Source organism: Vicia villosa, linkage group LG1 (assembly GCF_029867415.1).
Source record: "Vicia villosa cultivar HV-30 ecotype Madison, WI linkage group LG1, Vvil1.0, whole genome shotgun sequence".
NCBI lineage: Eukaryota > Viridiplantae > Streptophyta > Magnoliopsida > Fabales > Fabaceae > Vicia > Vicia villosa.
The window spans coordinates 163,340,610-163,357,382 of NC_081180.1; the positions used below are offsets into that span (position 1 = coordinate 163,340,610).

The window sequence follows — 16,773 nt, forward strand, 5'->3', positions numbered from 1 at the left end:
TTTCAACAAATTTTTGTTTATATTTCCTTTTTCATAAAAAACATAAAATATAAAAATATTTATTATTACTAATATTTTATTTAATTTAAATGATTAAATAAATTAATCTAATTGATTAATTATTTAATTAATTATAGTTTTTTTAATTGATCAAGTTATTAGGGTTAGATAATTAAATCAAAAAAAATATTTTGCCGATTTGATTAATTAGGTTGAAAACCAATAATTAATTAATTCAATTTTATTTATTCTATTAATCATGGTTAACTTGTGCCCTAATCAGGAAACAGTCATACACTGAAAAAAACATTTCTTTGTGTATTTTCTTTTCAGGGTAATTATCAGGTGACTTCCGACTATGCACCATGCCTTTTACCAAGCTAAGCCCTGACTTTATTTTCCTTTAAATAAATTATTTGCCTTATAAAATTATGATCAGGTTAAACCCTCGAAAGTCAATGGACTCTTTTACACTCACTGTATTTTATTTTTCTGTCAATTCTTTGAGGATCCGAGTCAATGCTCAAGGCAACCTCCGACTATCAACCTTCATCAATCGAAGCTAAGTTCTTTATACATTTTCCTTTTTATTTTATCCTTACATTTCTGATTAGGATTAACCATACCTGTTTCTGAATTAATAATGCAACTCACCCCTGTTGGTTTCTATTTTTCCCACCTTTTCAGGGTTTGACAACTGTCAAAGCTCAAATAGTCGGTAACCCTAAAAACTCTTACCTCTTCTATTTTTTGCCTAAATATTACTTATGTCAAACCCGCTGGATTCTTATTCCCTTCCCCATATTCTTCTGTATCTGCTTCTAGTCTGTATTGATTGGCCTTGAAGGCACTTAAATTGCTTTATACTTTCTGCTGTGGTTAGTAATCTTAGGGAGTGCAAGCCTTGAACCGAATTAGGATAACTAATTACAAGATAAATAATTGAACTTAATCACGTGATTGTTGCACTCACGCACACTTTTTGGGTAACCTCTTTGCTGCCTGTTGCCTGTTGCCTTGTGTTTTTTTGCAGAATAGCCATGTCCCTCGAATACGAGGATACCTCAGCCATGTTGCCTCGATTATGCAAAGATCATAGGTCCCTAATGATGCTGCCTTCGGTTCGCCAAATATGACCTCGTCCCTCGAAGTTGCCTACGAAGTGCTGAGGTATCCTCTGGTTGCCTACGAAAGGCTATTCTGATCATTCCCTTAGACTACCTGCCTCTCTATGGCATGGGATAGTCTTATGGCGAATGATATTGCGACGACCCTTCAACCTCCAAATGAAAGGCTTTCTGCCCTCTTATGGCATGGATAGACCCTTTCACCCTGAAAGACTAAAAGAACCTATTTTCTACATTATTAAGGTAATTGCTCCTAATTGCCTTGCTGTGGCTAAAAACATTGTCATATTCTTTCTCATAAACCTTCAAAATGGCTACGCTCATTTACGAGCTAAAGTCCATATTCACTTCTTCTACATTTCTTTTCAAAAACGAGCAAAGCAATTAAGAGCCCATGGATAACCATGGATGTAAAGGGTGCCTTACACCTTCCCTTTGCATAAATTACCCCCCGAACTCAGTTTTCTTTAAAAAGGTTTTTTTCCTGTTCTTTTAGCCTTTCTGATACTTGGATAAAATAAAAGTCGGTGGCGACTCTTGCTTACCGCACATTTCAATAAAAGTCAGTTCACCGTATTACAGTTGGCTTTGAAATATAGGCGGTGAAACTTTGGGTTCACATTTGTTGGCTTTGAAACACAGGCGGTGAAACTTTGGGTTCACGATCGTGGCTTTGGTCTTGTCTGGATCGGAAGCGTGGCTTGGATTCTAGATATTGAATCAGAAAGCGGTAAAACATTGGGTTCACGTGGTACCACATGCATTGAGTCACATTTATTACATTCGAGTCACATTGTATGCTACGTGATTGTTGTTGTATCAATGTGATTATTTTGTGTGATAATTGATATATGATGTATGAATGTATGTATTGAGAAGAGTGATTAATTGTGGAATGTATTCTTGTTGTGTTTTGCATTTCCCATTATTATGTTTATCTATAATAATTTGAATTCTCACCCTTTTTTTTGAATGATGTTCATCGTGACATCGTGCAGGTTCCAACGAGTAGTAGCTTGTCCGAGGATTTAGCTGAGGAGCTCCTGAGTTTGTTGTTTGATTAGGTAGCGAGTCATATGCTCTGATCATGTAACACTTGGGGGGTTTTTCTTTATTGACTTATGCTTATGTTTGGATATTGCTATCTTGTATGTATTTGATCGATACTTTGGATATGTTGTTAACGGTTATGTTGCCTAGATTTGATTTTGGTTTTATATGGCATAATTGAATATGTTATTTGAGTTGGTAGATGAATATAATATGAGATATATTCGTCGAAATTGTTTGATAGCAATTCTATTTTCCACGTGTGATGTGCCTAATTTGATGAAAGCATCAGGTATTCAATTGTGTTACGAGATGATTAGTGCATGTGTTGTATGTTTGTTTTGGGTTTTCAATTGTAGTGAAAATAATATGTGACACCTATTTTACTTTATGCATGCTAATACTCTGTGATTAATATGTTATATTTGGGGTTGCAAAATGGGTGTTACACAGAGAACCACCACTCATGGGGAAGTGATCGTGTCCTCAATGGAAAGGCTCCTAAAAAGGGTGAACTTTACAAAGTCAGTCCCTTTAATCATGTGAATACTAAGGTATATGCCATGTACCAAAAGATTGAAAATTTAAGCATCACCCATGCAACCCATGCTACTCATGTAGTCCTTTTTTGTGAAACTTGTATAATTAATGAACAATCTGACGTTGATTTCCATATGGTCCTCATTGGAGGATCTGGCTAGGATAATGTTAACTACGTTAATGACAATAAACACAATAACCCATACTATGATACATATAATCATGGGTGGAGAGATCATTACAACTTTTCTTATAAAAACGATTCTCATCAGTTTATAGCGGATCATATTCCTCTTGGTTTCTAAAGACATACGGGTGGTAACGCCCATATGAGGTCCTATATGGAAGTAATGATAGAATTTTTTATCATATATCAGACCAAGTAGAATAATAAATTCAAAAACCAAAATCTGCATATGAGTGAAGTTCTGAATAGGTTAGCATCCAAAGTAGACTCCATAGCTACCCACAACAAGATGCTGAAAACTGAAATCTCCTAAGTCGTACAACAACAAGTATCATCATGCATCCTGTTTAGAGCCTTTTTGGGACAACCTGAGCCTAGCCCAAAAGTACAGATGAATGTCGTAATAACTAGAAGCGGTAATCAAGTGGAAGATTTTGGTAAGAAAAGATAGGAAGTAAAAGAGAGAAAACCAATACCATATGAGAGCGAGGTTATTGAAGAGGAAGAGAAGGAGGAACCTTATTTTACCCCTCGCCTATAAACCACCCATTTCTTTTCCGTAGAGGCTTGCTAAGGCCAAAATAGAAGCCCAAATTAAAAAGTTCACGTAGTTGCTGAAAAAACTCCATATCTATATTCTTTTCAAGGCTCTATCTCAGATGTTTTCCTATGTAGAGTTTTTGAGAAATCCTTTCTAACAAGCAAAAATTGGAAGATCACAAGACTGTAACGATGAGTACTAGTAACACTTTAATTTAGAACAAACAATCGCCCAAGCTTAAGGATCTAGGGAGTTTTTCAGTTCCATGTGTTATCGGTGCAATGAGTTTTGTGAGGGCGTTGTATGATTTAGGGGCTAACAATAGCCCGATGCCCTTATCTGTTTGTCAAAACTTGACCTTGGTGAGATGAAGAACACCAATATTTCTCTACAACTGACCGATATGTCAGATAAATGCTCAATTAGAATAATAGAGGATGCACCCATAAGAATTGGAAAGATGTTAATACCCACCGATTTTGTGATCATGGAGATGAATATAGATTATCATATCCCTATTGTTTTAGGCAGTCCTATTGGTGCTATTATAAATGTAAAAGAAGAATGGGGAGAACGCCACTAAAATTAAGAACAAGAGAACTCATGTTGAGAGTTTGTTCTCTCAAATCAAACAATTCGAATGGACTTTCAGACAGGATCTTTAAGTTACATTAAAATATCCAACAACACTTTAGCCCATTAACTTACCAAAAGTGCCATTTAAAAAAAAAACATGATTTGTTGTAGTTTCCAAGTCCAATGGGATTTTCTTATAATTTAAAAAAGGTGATAATAATAATAATAGCAATAATAATAATAATAATAATAATAATAATAATAATAATAATAATAATAATAATAATAATTATTATTATTATTATTATTATTATATTATTATTATTATTATTATTATTATTATTATTATATTACTTTTCAAATAGAAATATTATCTATCATGGCTCAAAATATGTGGCTAAGCAAACAATTAGGAGAGAAAAAGTGAAATTCAGAATTGACCCGGAAAAGAATCTAATAAAAAAAATTAATTTATTTTTGTTTTCTGTCTTATTCTCTCATATTGTCCATATTTAACTGGATTTTTTTTTTAAATTTATAAATTATTTAACATTCACATATCTTCCTGCCCTTTCAAAAATGCAATTCATAAATTATAATTTTTTCTATTGAAATATAGCATTTTAAAAATTACTTCAAACTCTATAAAGGGATAGTAGCTTGACCGTTAAAATGGTTGTTATATCAAAATAAAAAATGAGATTTAATAATAATGGCTCTTTGAATGTGTATATCATTTGCAATTTAATCATTCGTTTGAACATGTTTGAATTGTATAAGTTGATTTTATTCATTCTCAATCAATCAATATTTTAACTAAATTGTCAATATTTATTCACCTTTTTAGCTCAATATCATATCACAATTCACAAATGACAAGTATTTTAAACATGTCATGTATATTTTATCACCTATATTTTATTTTATTTATTCAATTTAAAAGAAATATATAAATGTATTTCACATTATGTTGTCTACAAGTATATTTCATTAATTATTTCAAATTAAACTATTGGGTCGAATTGTATCTGTTTTGTTAGCCCATTATCTTAGGGCCTCTCCATCCAAAAGGTTTTTGGAGAATTTTATCCGGCACCAGTACCTGGCAATTGGCATCCCACATATTATTAATGAAATTTCTTTGTAGACTCCCTATAGGGAGAACCCATAGCGAAAATTCAAAAATACTCTTAGTTTAGAAATACATTTTTGAAGTAATTTTTTTTCTCCAGATTTTCCCAGGGTTCGAAAATGCATCTCCGAAAACATCAAATGGGGGTGTTTTCGGAGATGCACCTCCGAAACCTCTGAAAATTCAAAAAAAAAAGTATCAGGTATTGTTTTGGAGATGTATCTCCGAAATAATCTGTTCTTATACAGTTTTCCCTCCTTCACTATTTCATCATTTTCATCACAAACCCTCTCCAAAACATCCATCATTCTCAATCAATTTTTCGTCTCAAAATCAAGTTTCAAACGGTTGATCATACTAAAGGGAGCATAGAAAGCTACAATTTGAGGTAAACATAATTCATTTTATCTCCTATTACACTACATTATTGATGATTTAAAGGACTAAAAACCTGCGTTGGTTCGGAAGTACATTTCCGAAATAAATCACCTAACAAATTTCGGAAATGTACTTCCGAAATAAGCCCTGGCAGAAGTAAAAAAACAGTTTTAACAACTTTAGTATATTTTTGCATATGTTAGGTATGGTGCATCCGGACAACATTGTCGTCAATGACTTAGAAGTTCCGGAAGAGGTTAACGTTGATAAAGAGCCGGTTAACGATGTTAAAATCATGATCGTTACGGTGGATGTTCGACAATAATTTACAAATGATATGAGCTTCGCAACTCGTGAACATTTGCTTGATTGGGTTCGAAGTGAAGCTACTAAACTTGGATTTGGCAGTTTAAGTTGCGTGTGACTCGAAGGATTGATGATTTGTGGAGTTTTAGCGTCATTTGTGGAGTTCATAATCATTCCTTGGAAAGCAAGATACACGGGCATCCAATTGCGTGTCGCTTGTCCCACGAAGATAAGAATGTTATTTCGGACTTATCGATAATCAAAGTGGCGCCGAGAAACATACTTGCTAATTTGAAGCGAAAAAGCCCGAATAGTGTTTCAAATATAAAGCAAGTATACAATGAACGACACAATCTTAAAGTCTTGAAAATGGGCACGAGGTTGGAAATGCAACAACTTTTGAAACTTTTGGGCGATAACCAATACGTTTCAAGCTTCCGAACGTGTGAGGACAAAGTTACGAAGCGTGACATATTTTAGACTCATCCCGAAAGTATCAAGTTGTTCAACACATTTCCAACCGTTCTTGTAATGGATTCGACGTACAAGACCAACAAGTATAGGCTTCCGCTTCTAGAGATTGTCGGTGTGACCTCGACGGACAAGACATTTTCGGTTGGAATTGCTTTTTTGGAATGTGAGAAAGAAGATAACTTTACATGGGCTTTAGGAATATGTAAGTCTTTGTTGGTTGATCAAAAGACTATGCCAAGTGTCATTGTTACCGACCGAGATAATGCTTTGATGAATGCGGTCGATACTGTCTTCCCGACATCAACCGCATTACTTTGCCGGTATCACATAACGTGCAATGTGAGAAGTAAGCTCAAACCCGCGGTTGGCACGAAGGAAAGAAAGGATGACAACGGTAACATCATCAAAGCCGGTGTAGTAGTAGACAAGATTATGGCCGCATGGAGAGAGATTTTAGATGCACGAAGAGTTGTACACCGAGAAAGTGGTGCAATTCTGGACTTTGTGTGTTTCTTTGAACACTTTTTGTCATTACGTCGAGAGTACTATCCTTGACAAAGTAAAAGAAAAAGTTGTTTGTGCTTGGACGGATCGAGTAAGACATCTTGGTTGCATTACAACTAACCGAGTTGAATCCGCACATGCAGCGTTGAAGAGATGGTTGGGTGATAGCAAGGGGGATTTGTGTCGGGGATGGGACACCGTGAACCAAATGCTCCAAAATCAACACAATGAAATCCAAACATCGTTTGGTCGGAGCAAGACGGTTATGGAACACCGGTTTAAGGGCCAAAATCTATTCTCGCAATTGATTTACAACATATCCCGTTCGGGATTGTATTTTATTTTTCATGAGGCCAAGCGGGCGGAGACAACGGGGCCGGATAGTTCAAAATGCGGGTGCACAATTAGAAAAACCCACGGGCTTCCATGTGCTTGTATAATTTCTAAAAAGATGAAGTTGAATTCACTGATACGTATGGATGAAGTAATTAACCATTGGAAAAAGCTCCGTTTTGATGATTTCGAGCCGCCGAAAGAAAATGAATCCAAAATTACCATCTCCGACGGGTTGGAAGTGATAATGGATAAGTTTGCTAAAGCAGATGACACCATGAAAATGCACATAAAAGAACAATTGTGAAAAATTGCATTTCCGGAGACCACCGATTTGAAACCACCATCTCAACCGGTTAAAACCAAAGGTGCGCCTAAAAAGCCGAAAAGTACCCAAGAAGACACATCAACCAAACGAGATCCTTCCTACTTTGAACATGTTGATGCATTGATCCCGGATTCACCAACACCAAAGTCCAAGTGTAGTGCTAACAACGGAGCCCGTATTTCGAAGCCGCCGCACACACCTCCGATCAAAAAACCTCTGGTGATATACATTGATGAAATGCCGCTTTTTATGCACAAATATATTGATAACATAGTTGATGTTGGCATCGACGACAATTGTGGATATCGAGTCGTTGCCGGTTTGCTTGGAAGAGGAGAAGAAAATCACACTCTTATTCGACGAGCACTTATTTTGGAGTTGACTTCGCATAGGGACATCTACGACTGACTCTATGAAAATCAAGAAAACTTTGATAAAATTCATGATTCCCTTGTTCCATCACTAAGCGGTCACACCCCAGTTTTGAAGTGGATGTCATTCCCCGATATGGGTCATCTCATAGCAAGTGCGTATGATCAGGTGTGTGTCGATTTGACGAGATTTGGATTATGTGAGACATTTTTTCCACTTCATAGTCGACCGCCTTTGGACGCGTCGAGCCGCATCATATGTATCGGGTATCTAAGATCGCGCCACTTTGTGCAAGTTTTTTTGAAACCGGGGTGTTCTATACCGGCTACTTCTTATCAACGGACGACACATCATACAAATGAGGTGGAGACTTGACCGAATCCTTTTGTTGAAAGAATGACGGAGTTTGAAGAAATGATGAAGCAAGAGCGTGAGGAAAATAGAGAGCGGTTGAAGAACATACCGATTTTAGATTTAAGCGCCACCGATTGGTTCGGAGAATTTTAGTTTTTACCGGACCGTTTTTGTTTGTAATGACCGCTGTGTGTCATTTTTTGTATGTATTATCGTTTATTATGTAAAATCAAACTGATTGAATACATATATAATATACCTATATTTTATGTTGTCATTGTTTATGTTTTGCTTATGCTTGGTTGAATTTGTAGTTATTTGGCAAAACAGACTGCACAACTCAAAACTTAAATTTGAGGTTTGTTTCTGCTTAATTCAGAAGTATATTTCCGAAATTTAATTGTTTTTAGGTTGATTTCGGAAGTACATTTGCGAAACATACACTGAAAGCAAGATAAGGTTTGTTGGGTCATTATTACTCCAATAAGTCTATAAATACTACACCAATCCTTTTCATCAACATCAAGCCACAAAACACCAATAACACAAACCTACCCCTACCTTGCGTTTGTCTACTTCAACACTGGCTACCCGATGCCGTTCCAATTTCGCTTCTCGCTCGACACGCCGTTCGCGGAGTTGATAACGTCGCTCAACACTCTCTTGCAATACCCGGAAAATCGGAAGGTTGTCAAGCTTGAGTACTGCTCGCCTTCGCTTAATGACGAGGGAGACGTTCAGTTCACCCCATTTGAAGGCAAGAACGACGAAGATTTAGCGGTTTTGTGGACAACTTTCGACCGATTTTCTTGGAAGGGTCCGATCGAGTTGGATGCAAAACTTCAAAGATCGGGGGCCGACGTTATCAAAATGTTGACTCATCCTCACCTACCCGTGTTTAACAATATGTAACTTTAATTTTATGTTATGTGATGTTTGTAATTTCCATGTTTTATAATAAATCGATGCATTGTTGTTTGTTTCATTGTTTCTGCATCAGAGGTGTTTCGGAAGTACATGTCCAAATTCTTCCAAGGGGCTGTATTCGGAGACGCACTTCCGAAACACCTCTTTTTTCTGGAAAATAACTTTATTTCGAAAATGCATCTCCGAAATCACTTTTTTTTTATAAAAAAAAGGCGTTTCGGAAGTGCATCTCCGAAACCACATTTTTTCATAAAAAGTTGACTTCGGATATGCATTTCCGAAATATAGGGGCATTCTAGGAAATTCGCCGCGGTGACCAAAAAGAGAAGGAGGTCTATAAAAAAAATTCTTTTTTAATCTAACCATAATATTTTTACAGTTAAAAAAATATAATTTTTACTATCGATAATATTATTTTTTGGAATTTTTCAAAAACCTTAAATTTATATAGGCAATTTCAAAATCAATGGTATCATATTGACAATTTAAAAGTATCCAGTAAAATTCAAAATTTTATTTGTATTTTTATCGACAATTTAGAAATACGTAGTAGTTATATAAATTTTTAACAAAAATTTCAAAATTGCTGGCAAAAATGTATATATGAATATTGAAAATTTCAAAATTATCAATAGAAATGCAAATATTTTTAAATTGCTGTTATGGTGCCGACGATTTCAAATGTTTGGCAAAAAAAAAAAAACATGATTTTTATTAAATACAAGCATACCAATTTTTTAGAATTGTTGGTATATGCAGGGGTGTGAGTGTAATTGAATATTTTAAAAAATTCGATAAGTCAACTTTATTTTAAAAAAATTGTCTTTCTTTTTTTTTTTATCCAAGGGTGTGATGGTTCAAAAATAACACTACCATATTTTTAAGGGGTGTAAGGAAATATGTGATGTATCAGACTTCTTAAAAAAACTGATAAAATTTTTGACACAGACCAAATGTTTCATATAATTTGGTAAAAACTTATACCAAAATTTTTGTATGAACTATTAGATTTTTAGTTATAGAGATTTTTTTTTCCCAACATTTGATCAATTAAAGAATAAGAAGAATATTTTTGATATATTATGAAAATATGTAGGGTGGAAAATATAATTAAGAGGGTGTCATGTAAAATTCTCAAAAGTATGAAATAGAATAATCCAACGTTGTACCTATCACCCCATAAATTCAAATAATATCAATAATGACCTTTTCATGATTTACTTTTTGAAAAATTATAAATAATTATTCTCTATGAATTAGTAAAAAAGAAATATATCTGATAGCCTAAAAAAATATTTAGTGAAAATTTGAAATTTTTTGTGTGGAAGAAATAGATGAGATTTAATCGGATATGTTAATGTAATTTTCAGTACATGTTTAAATCAAATATTTAGAAAATCTGCTATGTATTTAGTTTGACAACAAATTTATGTAATATACGATGTGTCAGATTCCCTACAAAATTTAGTAGGCTAATTTTATCTTTTTATTTCAACTGTCTTAAATGGATGAAGATGAGAATTTTTTTTTAAATAACCAATTTTTTTAAAAAAAATTCAAAAATAACCAACATTTCAAATTAATTACGCAAATAGCCATTTTTTTTCTAAATATACACGTTGTCACCAGGGGGTGGCGACAACACTTACCTTTCAATGATGTCGCCAATGGACCTGCCGAAGATGTGTAAAAACTGGGTGTTGTCGCCACCCCTGCGACAACACCTCTATATTTTCTTTTTCAAATTTTTTCATATAATTTTTTTTATCTATTATTTTTTACTATTTTGTGCATTATATTTATTGACTTTAATTTGTTAGTTAGAAAAATAATATAAATAAAAAACAAGTAATTTATATTAAAATAAAAAACAAGTAATTTATATTAAAATTAAAAAAAGTACAATTACATAAATCATAATAATAAAATTTCTAATGACCTAGCGCGGACCCTGGAACGATCCGCACGCAGGATGTCTAATAACTCGTGTAGAAGGCTCATGAGTTGGTAGTGCTCCCCTATTCCTACGACGTCCCCTCTATTTGGTTCCTCTTGTGTTTGGGTCGACGGCCCCTCAATGCACTCCGGGTCTACAAAATTTGTGAGTTGTCCTTGACCTCTAGAATTCCCGCTATAGGAAAGACGGGTGCCCGTGACGCCTTTAAAGCTTTGCCTTGGTGGGACAAAATTTCTCCTGGTGGGTGCGGCCTCGAAGTTTGGTCTTTGGTAGTTGGTGGTGGAATCAGGTTGGTTAAAATATATTGGTTGTGGTGGTGTGTTGAAGTTCAATGGTTGGTTGGGGTATTGTGATGTTTGTTGGTCGAATGAGTTGTATGACGGGTATTCTTCATGTATGCCTATGTCGGGGGTAAGTGGTGGTGATCTGGAAGAGCCCGCCACATGGAGATCTTGGAAGCGTAGGTGGTGGGGTTGAGTTTGTGGTTGAGTTTGAAATGGTTGTTGTTGGTGGTATTGTTGGAATTGTTGTTGTTGTTGTTGGTTTATTGCTTGTTGTTGGTAATTTGGTGGTTGTGGTTGTGGGTAATATCGTTGTTCGTAATTTTGTTGGAAATTTGGTGGTGGTTGTTGTTATTGGAAATTGTGTTGTTGTTGTTGTTGGAAAATTTGTGGTTGTTGTTGTTGGAAATACGGTTGTTGTGCTCGCGGGTCTGCAAAATAGAAATGGTCAGACACAAACATTTCAGGATTTGTGACCGTTCTGTACCAGTCGACATATTCAGCCGTTGGTTTCATTTCGGTCGGCGCCACAGGAAAATGTAGGACAGTGGTGGAACGACGAGCCCATATTTTACGGCGCTCTTTAGCGAATGGCTTCCAATTTTTTGTGTACCACTATTGGCTGACCTTTTGCAGATGCCAAGGTTCCAAACACTCAGGGGGGTCAGAGATATTTTGATGCATGCCGAATTGGAGATTGACACGGTCACTTTGGTGCATCTCCATAATGGTGAATCGTATGATAGGTGATTTTGCCGTCCAAACAGCCGCCTCTGCAGGGTCGGATTCATGGCCCAATTCCAAGTACGGTCTCCAAATAAACTGCAATGAAAAAAATTAATTACAAATTATAAAAGATAGTTTATTTTACAAATATAGTTAGATAATGGAAAGTTTTAGTGGTATTACATCTTGGGGTCGAAGTCGATCCAAGAGTTTGCGGTAAAAAATTATTTTGTTTACAGGCGTTTTGGTGTAATCCAACCCAGTTGCATTAAACCTAAACACATCCAAAAATAGAAATCAATATAGTCACAATTAATAATAGAATAAATACACTAAATGAAATAAGATCATTAAATTACCTTGACGCGTAAGGGAAGACGTATATGTGCGGGTTTTCAGGGGCTAATACTGGCATTCTCCACCATCCCCATGCTTGTAGCAAGAATGCACATCCATAAAATGTACAACTATCATTTTTTGCATTTTTGCACAAGGAGTTGTAGAGGTAATCCAACACCGCAAAACCCCAACTATACATCTTGATTTCATCAATGTCCTCAAGCAAAGACAAGTACATAAAATTTACACTATTCCCCGTGCCTTAGGGAAATAGAAACTTACCAGATAATAACATAATATACATTCTAGCTTTATATAGTTTATTTTCTTCGCTAGAAAACTAATCAAACTTAAGTGCGTCATAACATTGTTGAAGGGACGTAAGCTTAATACCTTGGCCCCTACCTCTTTCTCGGCCCTCACCCTCAATTAAATCTACACCCAACATTTCCACGCATAGAGCATTGAGTTGTTGGACATTTACAAACACTTCTTTTTCATTTGTTGAGAGACCCAATAACATGTACACGTCCTCAAGCGTGACGGTACATTCACCCGTTGGAAGATGAAAAGTATGAGTCTCGGGCCTCCAACGCTCACACAATGCTAATATAAATTTAGTATCAATTGTGGTATGTACTAAATTCATTACGTACCCGAATCCCGCACGGTCAATATAAGACATAATCCAAGGGTCGGGAGCATCCATCGGTTTTGCACGGGTCCGAAATCTAGTGAAATCCTATAAAAAATATTGAACCATAAGTATTTGATTACCTTAATAAATAAATAATTGAATTGAGTAAACTTAAACTTACGTATTCGGCAATGTTTGAAATAGTTCCTCGGTGTTCTTGACCCATAGTTAGAAGAGACATGTTTGCAGGAGTTACAGACTATTTGCTCTGATGAAAATTGTTTGGTGATGATGAAAATGAACAAGAATGTGCACCTATTTATAACCAAAGACACACAATAAAAACATATAAATAAATTTGATAAGACAAGTGCATGCAATGGTTGAATTTCGTACATAATGCAAGTCGCCACCCCCCTTGGCGATTACACTACAAAATCAATTGATGTCGCCACCCCCCTTGGCGACTAATCTTTAATTTCAATGTTGTCGCCACCTAGGTTGGCGACTTCCTCCATACGTAGGTGTCACATGCATGGGTCAGTCTGCATGCATGCAAAAGTGTAAGGCTAGTGTGTAAGAGATTCTATAGGTACGCAGTTGGCATGCATAAGTCTTGTCCAAATTGATTCTTGCATGTATTATTTCCACTACCCAATGTCTTGCATGTATTCAAATGAATTCTTGCATGTATTATTTATACACCACTTCTCACAAATATTTTGACACACATTCATCAACTACTTCATTTTATAAAACAAATATTACTTCATTTAAAAGTATGGCATCCACTCCAATATACAAAGTTCGGGCTCACATGAATGGTGAGACTTACCACTGCAACACAAACGGTTTTCTATTTAGAAACACTAATTCCATACGTTTTTCTCTAAATAGAAAAGCGGATTTCTCGTATCTAAAAAAGAAAATCAAGTCCAAAATTAGAGAACCTGTCTCTCAATTTTTTTACCAACAACCATATGTTCAACCTAACAACTCGGTCAGGTTTTATCAATCAAAGATACAATCTGACGTAGAGGTTCAGAACATGTTCCTTAACCATGAGTATTATGGTTATGATTATCTGGAGCTGTACATAGTGTTGGAGCAAATTGTTCCGTCGCAAAATATGCAGTCGCAAGTTATTGATCCCGTTGTTGATGATGAATAACATGCTGAAGATGTCATCGAAGAAGAAACTGAATTAGAAGATGTGGTTGATGAGTTGGTGAACAGTGATTCCGAAGATGAAGAACAAGTTCCAGTACTCGACGCACATGTATATTCACCTCCTGCGCACTTCATAACACTTAATTTGGGGGAGGATGAGCCATCGTCTGATATGTTCTACAACCCATATATGAGGTCAGACGAGGAGTTAAAAGAGGGTGACACATTCCGTTCAAAGGACAATTGTATGCTAGCTATAAAAAACTGACACTTAGCAAACTGTGTTGATTTCAAAGCTGATCGCTCAAATCTAGAAAAAGTAACTATTTCATGGAGAAACCCGGAGTGTGGATACATGCTTAAGGCATCATTTAAGAAGAAAGTTAATGCTTGGGTGATACGTTCGATTTCTCAAGCCCACACTTGCGTTAACATAAATATGGCGCAAGATCATCAGAAACTAAGTCATGACATGATATGTCATACCATAATACCTCTCGTCGAAGCTGACCCATCACTGAAGATGAAGACGATTATTTCCCATTGCGTTTCTGTGTTCAAATTTCGTATAGAAAAGCTTGGTTAGCGAAGTAGAAGGCAATTGAAATAGTCTACGGCAACTGGGAGGAATCCTACCAACAACTTCCTCGCTACTTGGCTGCACTTCAATTATATTCACCTGGGACGGTTACTATATTGGAGACATTGCCGGCACAATCCCAAGACGGAACCCCTCTCAAAGGTAATAGAATCTTCCATAGACTTTTCTGGGCGTTTCGACCATGCATTATCAGATTTGGTTTTTGCAAGCCGATTATTCAAATTGATGGAACCTGGTTGTATGGGAAATACAAAGGAACATTGCTGATGGAGGTCGTGCAAGATGGAAACAACAATATTTTTCCAATAGCCTCTGCTCTGGTAGAAGGAGAAACAACTGCTGCTTGGAGTTTCTTTCTGAAGAATCTCCGAGCTAGAGTTGCTCCACAACCTGATCTTTGTTTGATTTCGGACAGGCATGCTTCTATTGACAGCGCATACAACAATCTGGAAAATGGTTGGCACGACCCCCGTCTAAGCATGTCTACTGTATTAGGCATATCGCACAAAATTTTATGCGAGAGATCAAAGATAAATTTTCGAAGAACCATTTGGTGAATGCGGGGTATGCCTTAAACCAACCTGGATTTCAACACTACCATCGTAAAATATCATTGTCAAATCCAGATGCGGGGAGGTGGATTGACAGCATTGATAGAGCGAGATGGACTAGGTCATACGATGATGGGGCGAGGTGGGGCCACATGACTACAAATCTTGTGGAATCAATGAACGGCGTTTTCAAGGGCATGTGAAACCTACCTGTAACGGCTTTGGTGAGTGCAACATATTTTTGGATGGCAACTTTGTTCGCCACAAGAGGTAAGCGGTAGAATTCAGTGTTACAGACACAATAGGTATACAACGATGTCTGCATGAAATATGTACAATAGGAATCTGCCAAGGGGAACACTCACCGAGTTACAGAGTTCGACCGTCATGGCCACACCTTCAGTGTTAAAGAAATAATTGACCACAACCAGGGGCTGCCACGACAACAGTATAGGGTCTCAATCCCAGATCGTTGGTGCGACTGTGGCCAATTTCAAGCCTATCGCATGCCTTGCTCCCATGTCATTGCAGCATGTTCACATACTCACTTTGATGCATTATCATTGGTATCAGAAATTTACAAGGTATCAACGTTGCTCAACGTATACAACAATTACTTTCTGGTGGTAGCGATGGAGGCATATTGACCTGTGTACGAGGGGGAACAATTTGGCACAATGATTTAATGCACCGGAATAAAAGCGGTCGACCAAATAGCAAGTGTATTAGAACCGAAATGAACCCCACTGAAAAATGCAGAGGAAGTGTAGTATATGTCGTGAGGTAGAACATAATAAGAACAAGTGTCCCAATCGTGGATCTAGTTCCACAACATAGTTTTTAGGTTCAATGCTATTTGTAATTTATTTTACCAATGAAATGGACTTTTTTTTTCATTAGTCAGATGAGTTACAACACACATGACAAATAACATAAACTAGGACTAGAAATAAAATTTTAACTAAAAACAACAATTGAAAAGACAACACAATGACTAAAACAACAACACAACAAACAATTAAAATCTACGAAATTACAACGGTTAAAACAATGTCATCTGTTCCATCCATTATTTGTTCAGTATCAAGGTCGGTTTTCACATCAACCCACCAACGTATCGTCTCTCCGGTCATAAGCGACACCCTTGTTCTAAGTCTCTAGATCCTTTTGATTTCTTCCCCGGGACTATACTCCCCTTCTAACTATGACATCAGAGTCCGCTTCAAGTTGTTAAAGGTACGGATGTTCCAAAACGTAACCGACATAGGGGGTTTGACTGGAGAATAAATAACACACCCATAACATCTTTTGTATTCCGGTGCCGGCATAGGACGACTGGATGATGTTTGGAGCCATGACTCCGGCCTTATGCGAGACATGAA

The 16,773-nt window shown here is 36.3% G+C and overlaps 1 protein-coding gene across 1 annotated transcript; it reads right to left on the bottom strand.

Annotated features, from left to right (window-relative positions):
* Positions 1-11,982: 11,982 nt before the first annotated feature.
* Positions 11,983-13,310, bottom strand: LOC131658600 (protein MAIN-LIKE 2-like). The gene is made up of 5 exons (XM_058927878.1): positions 13,251-13,310; positions 12,826-13,174; positions 12,453-12,693; positions 12,277-12,367; positions 11,983-12,189 (listed from the first exon to the last, which is right to left on the bottom strand). The coding sequence occupies exons 1-5, from the start codon at positions 13,308-13,310 to the stop codon at positions 11,983-11,985; spliced, it is 948 nt and encodes a 315-aa protein (XP_058783861.1).
* Positions 13,311-16,773: the final 3,463 nt, after the last annotated feature.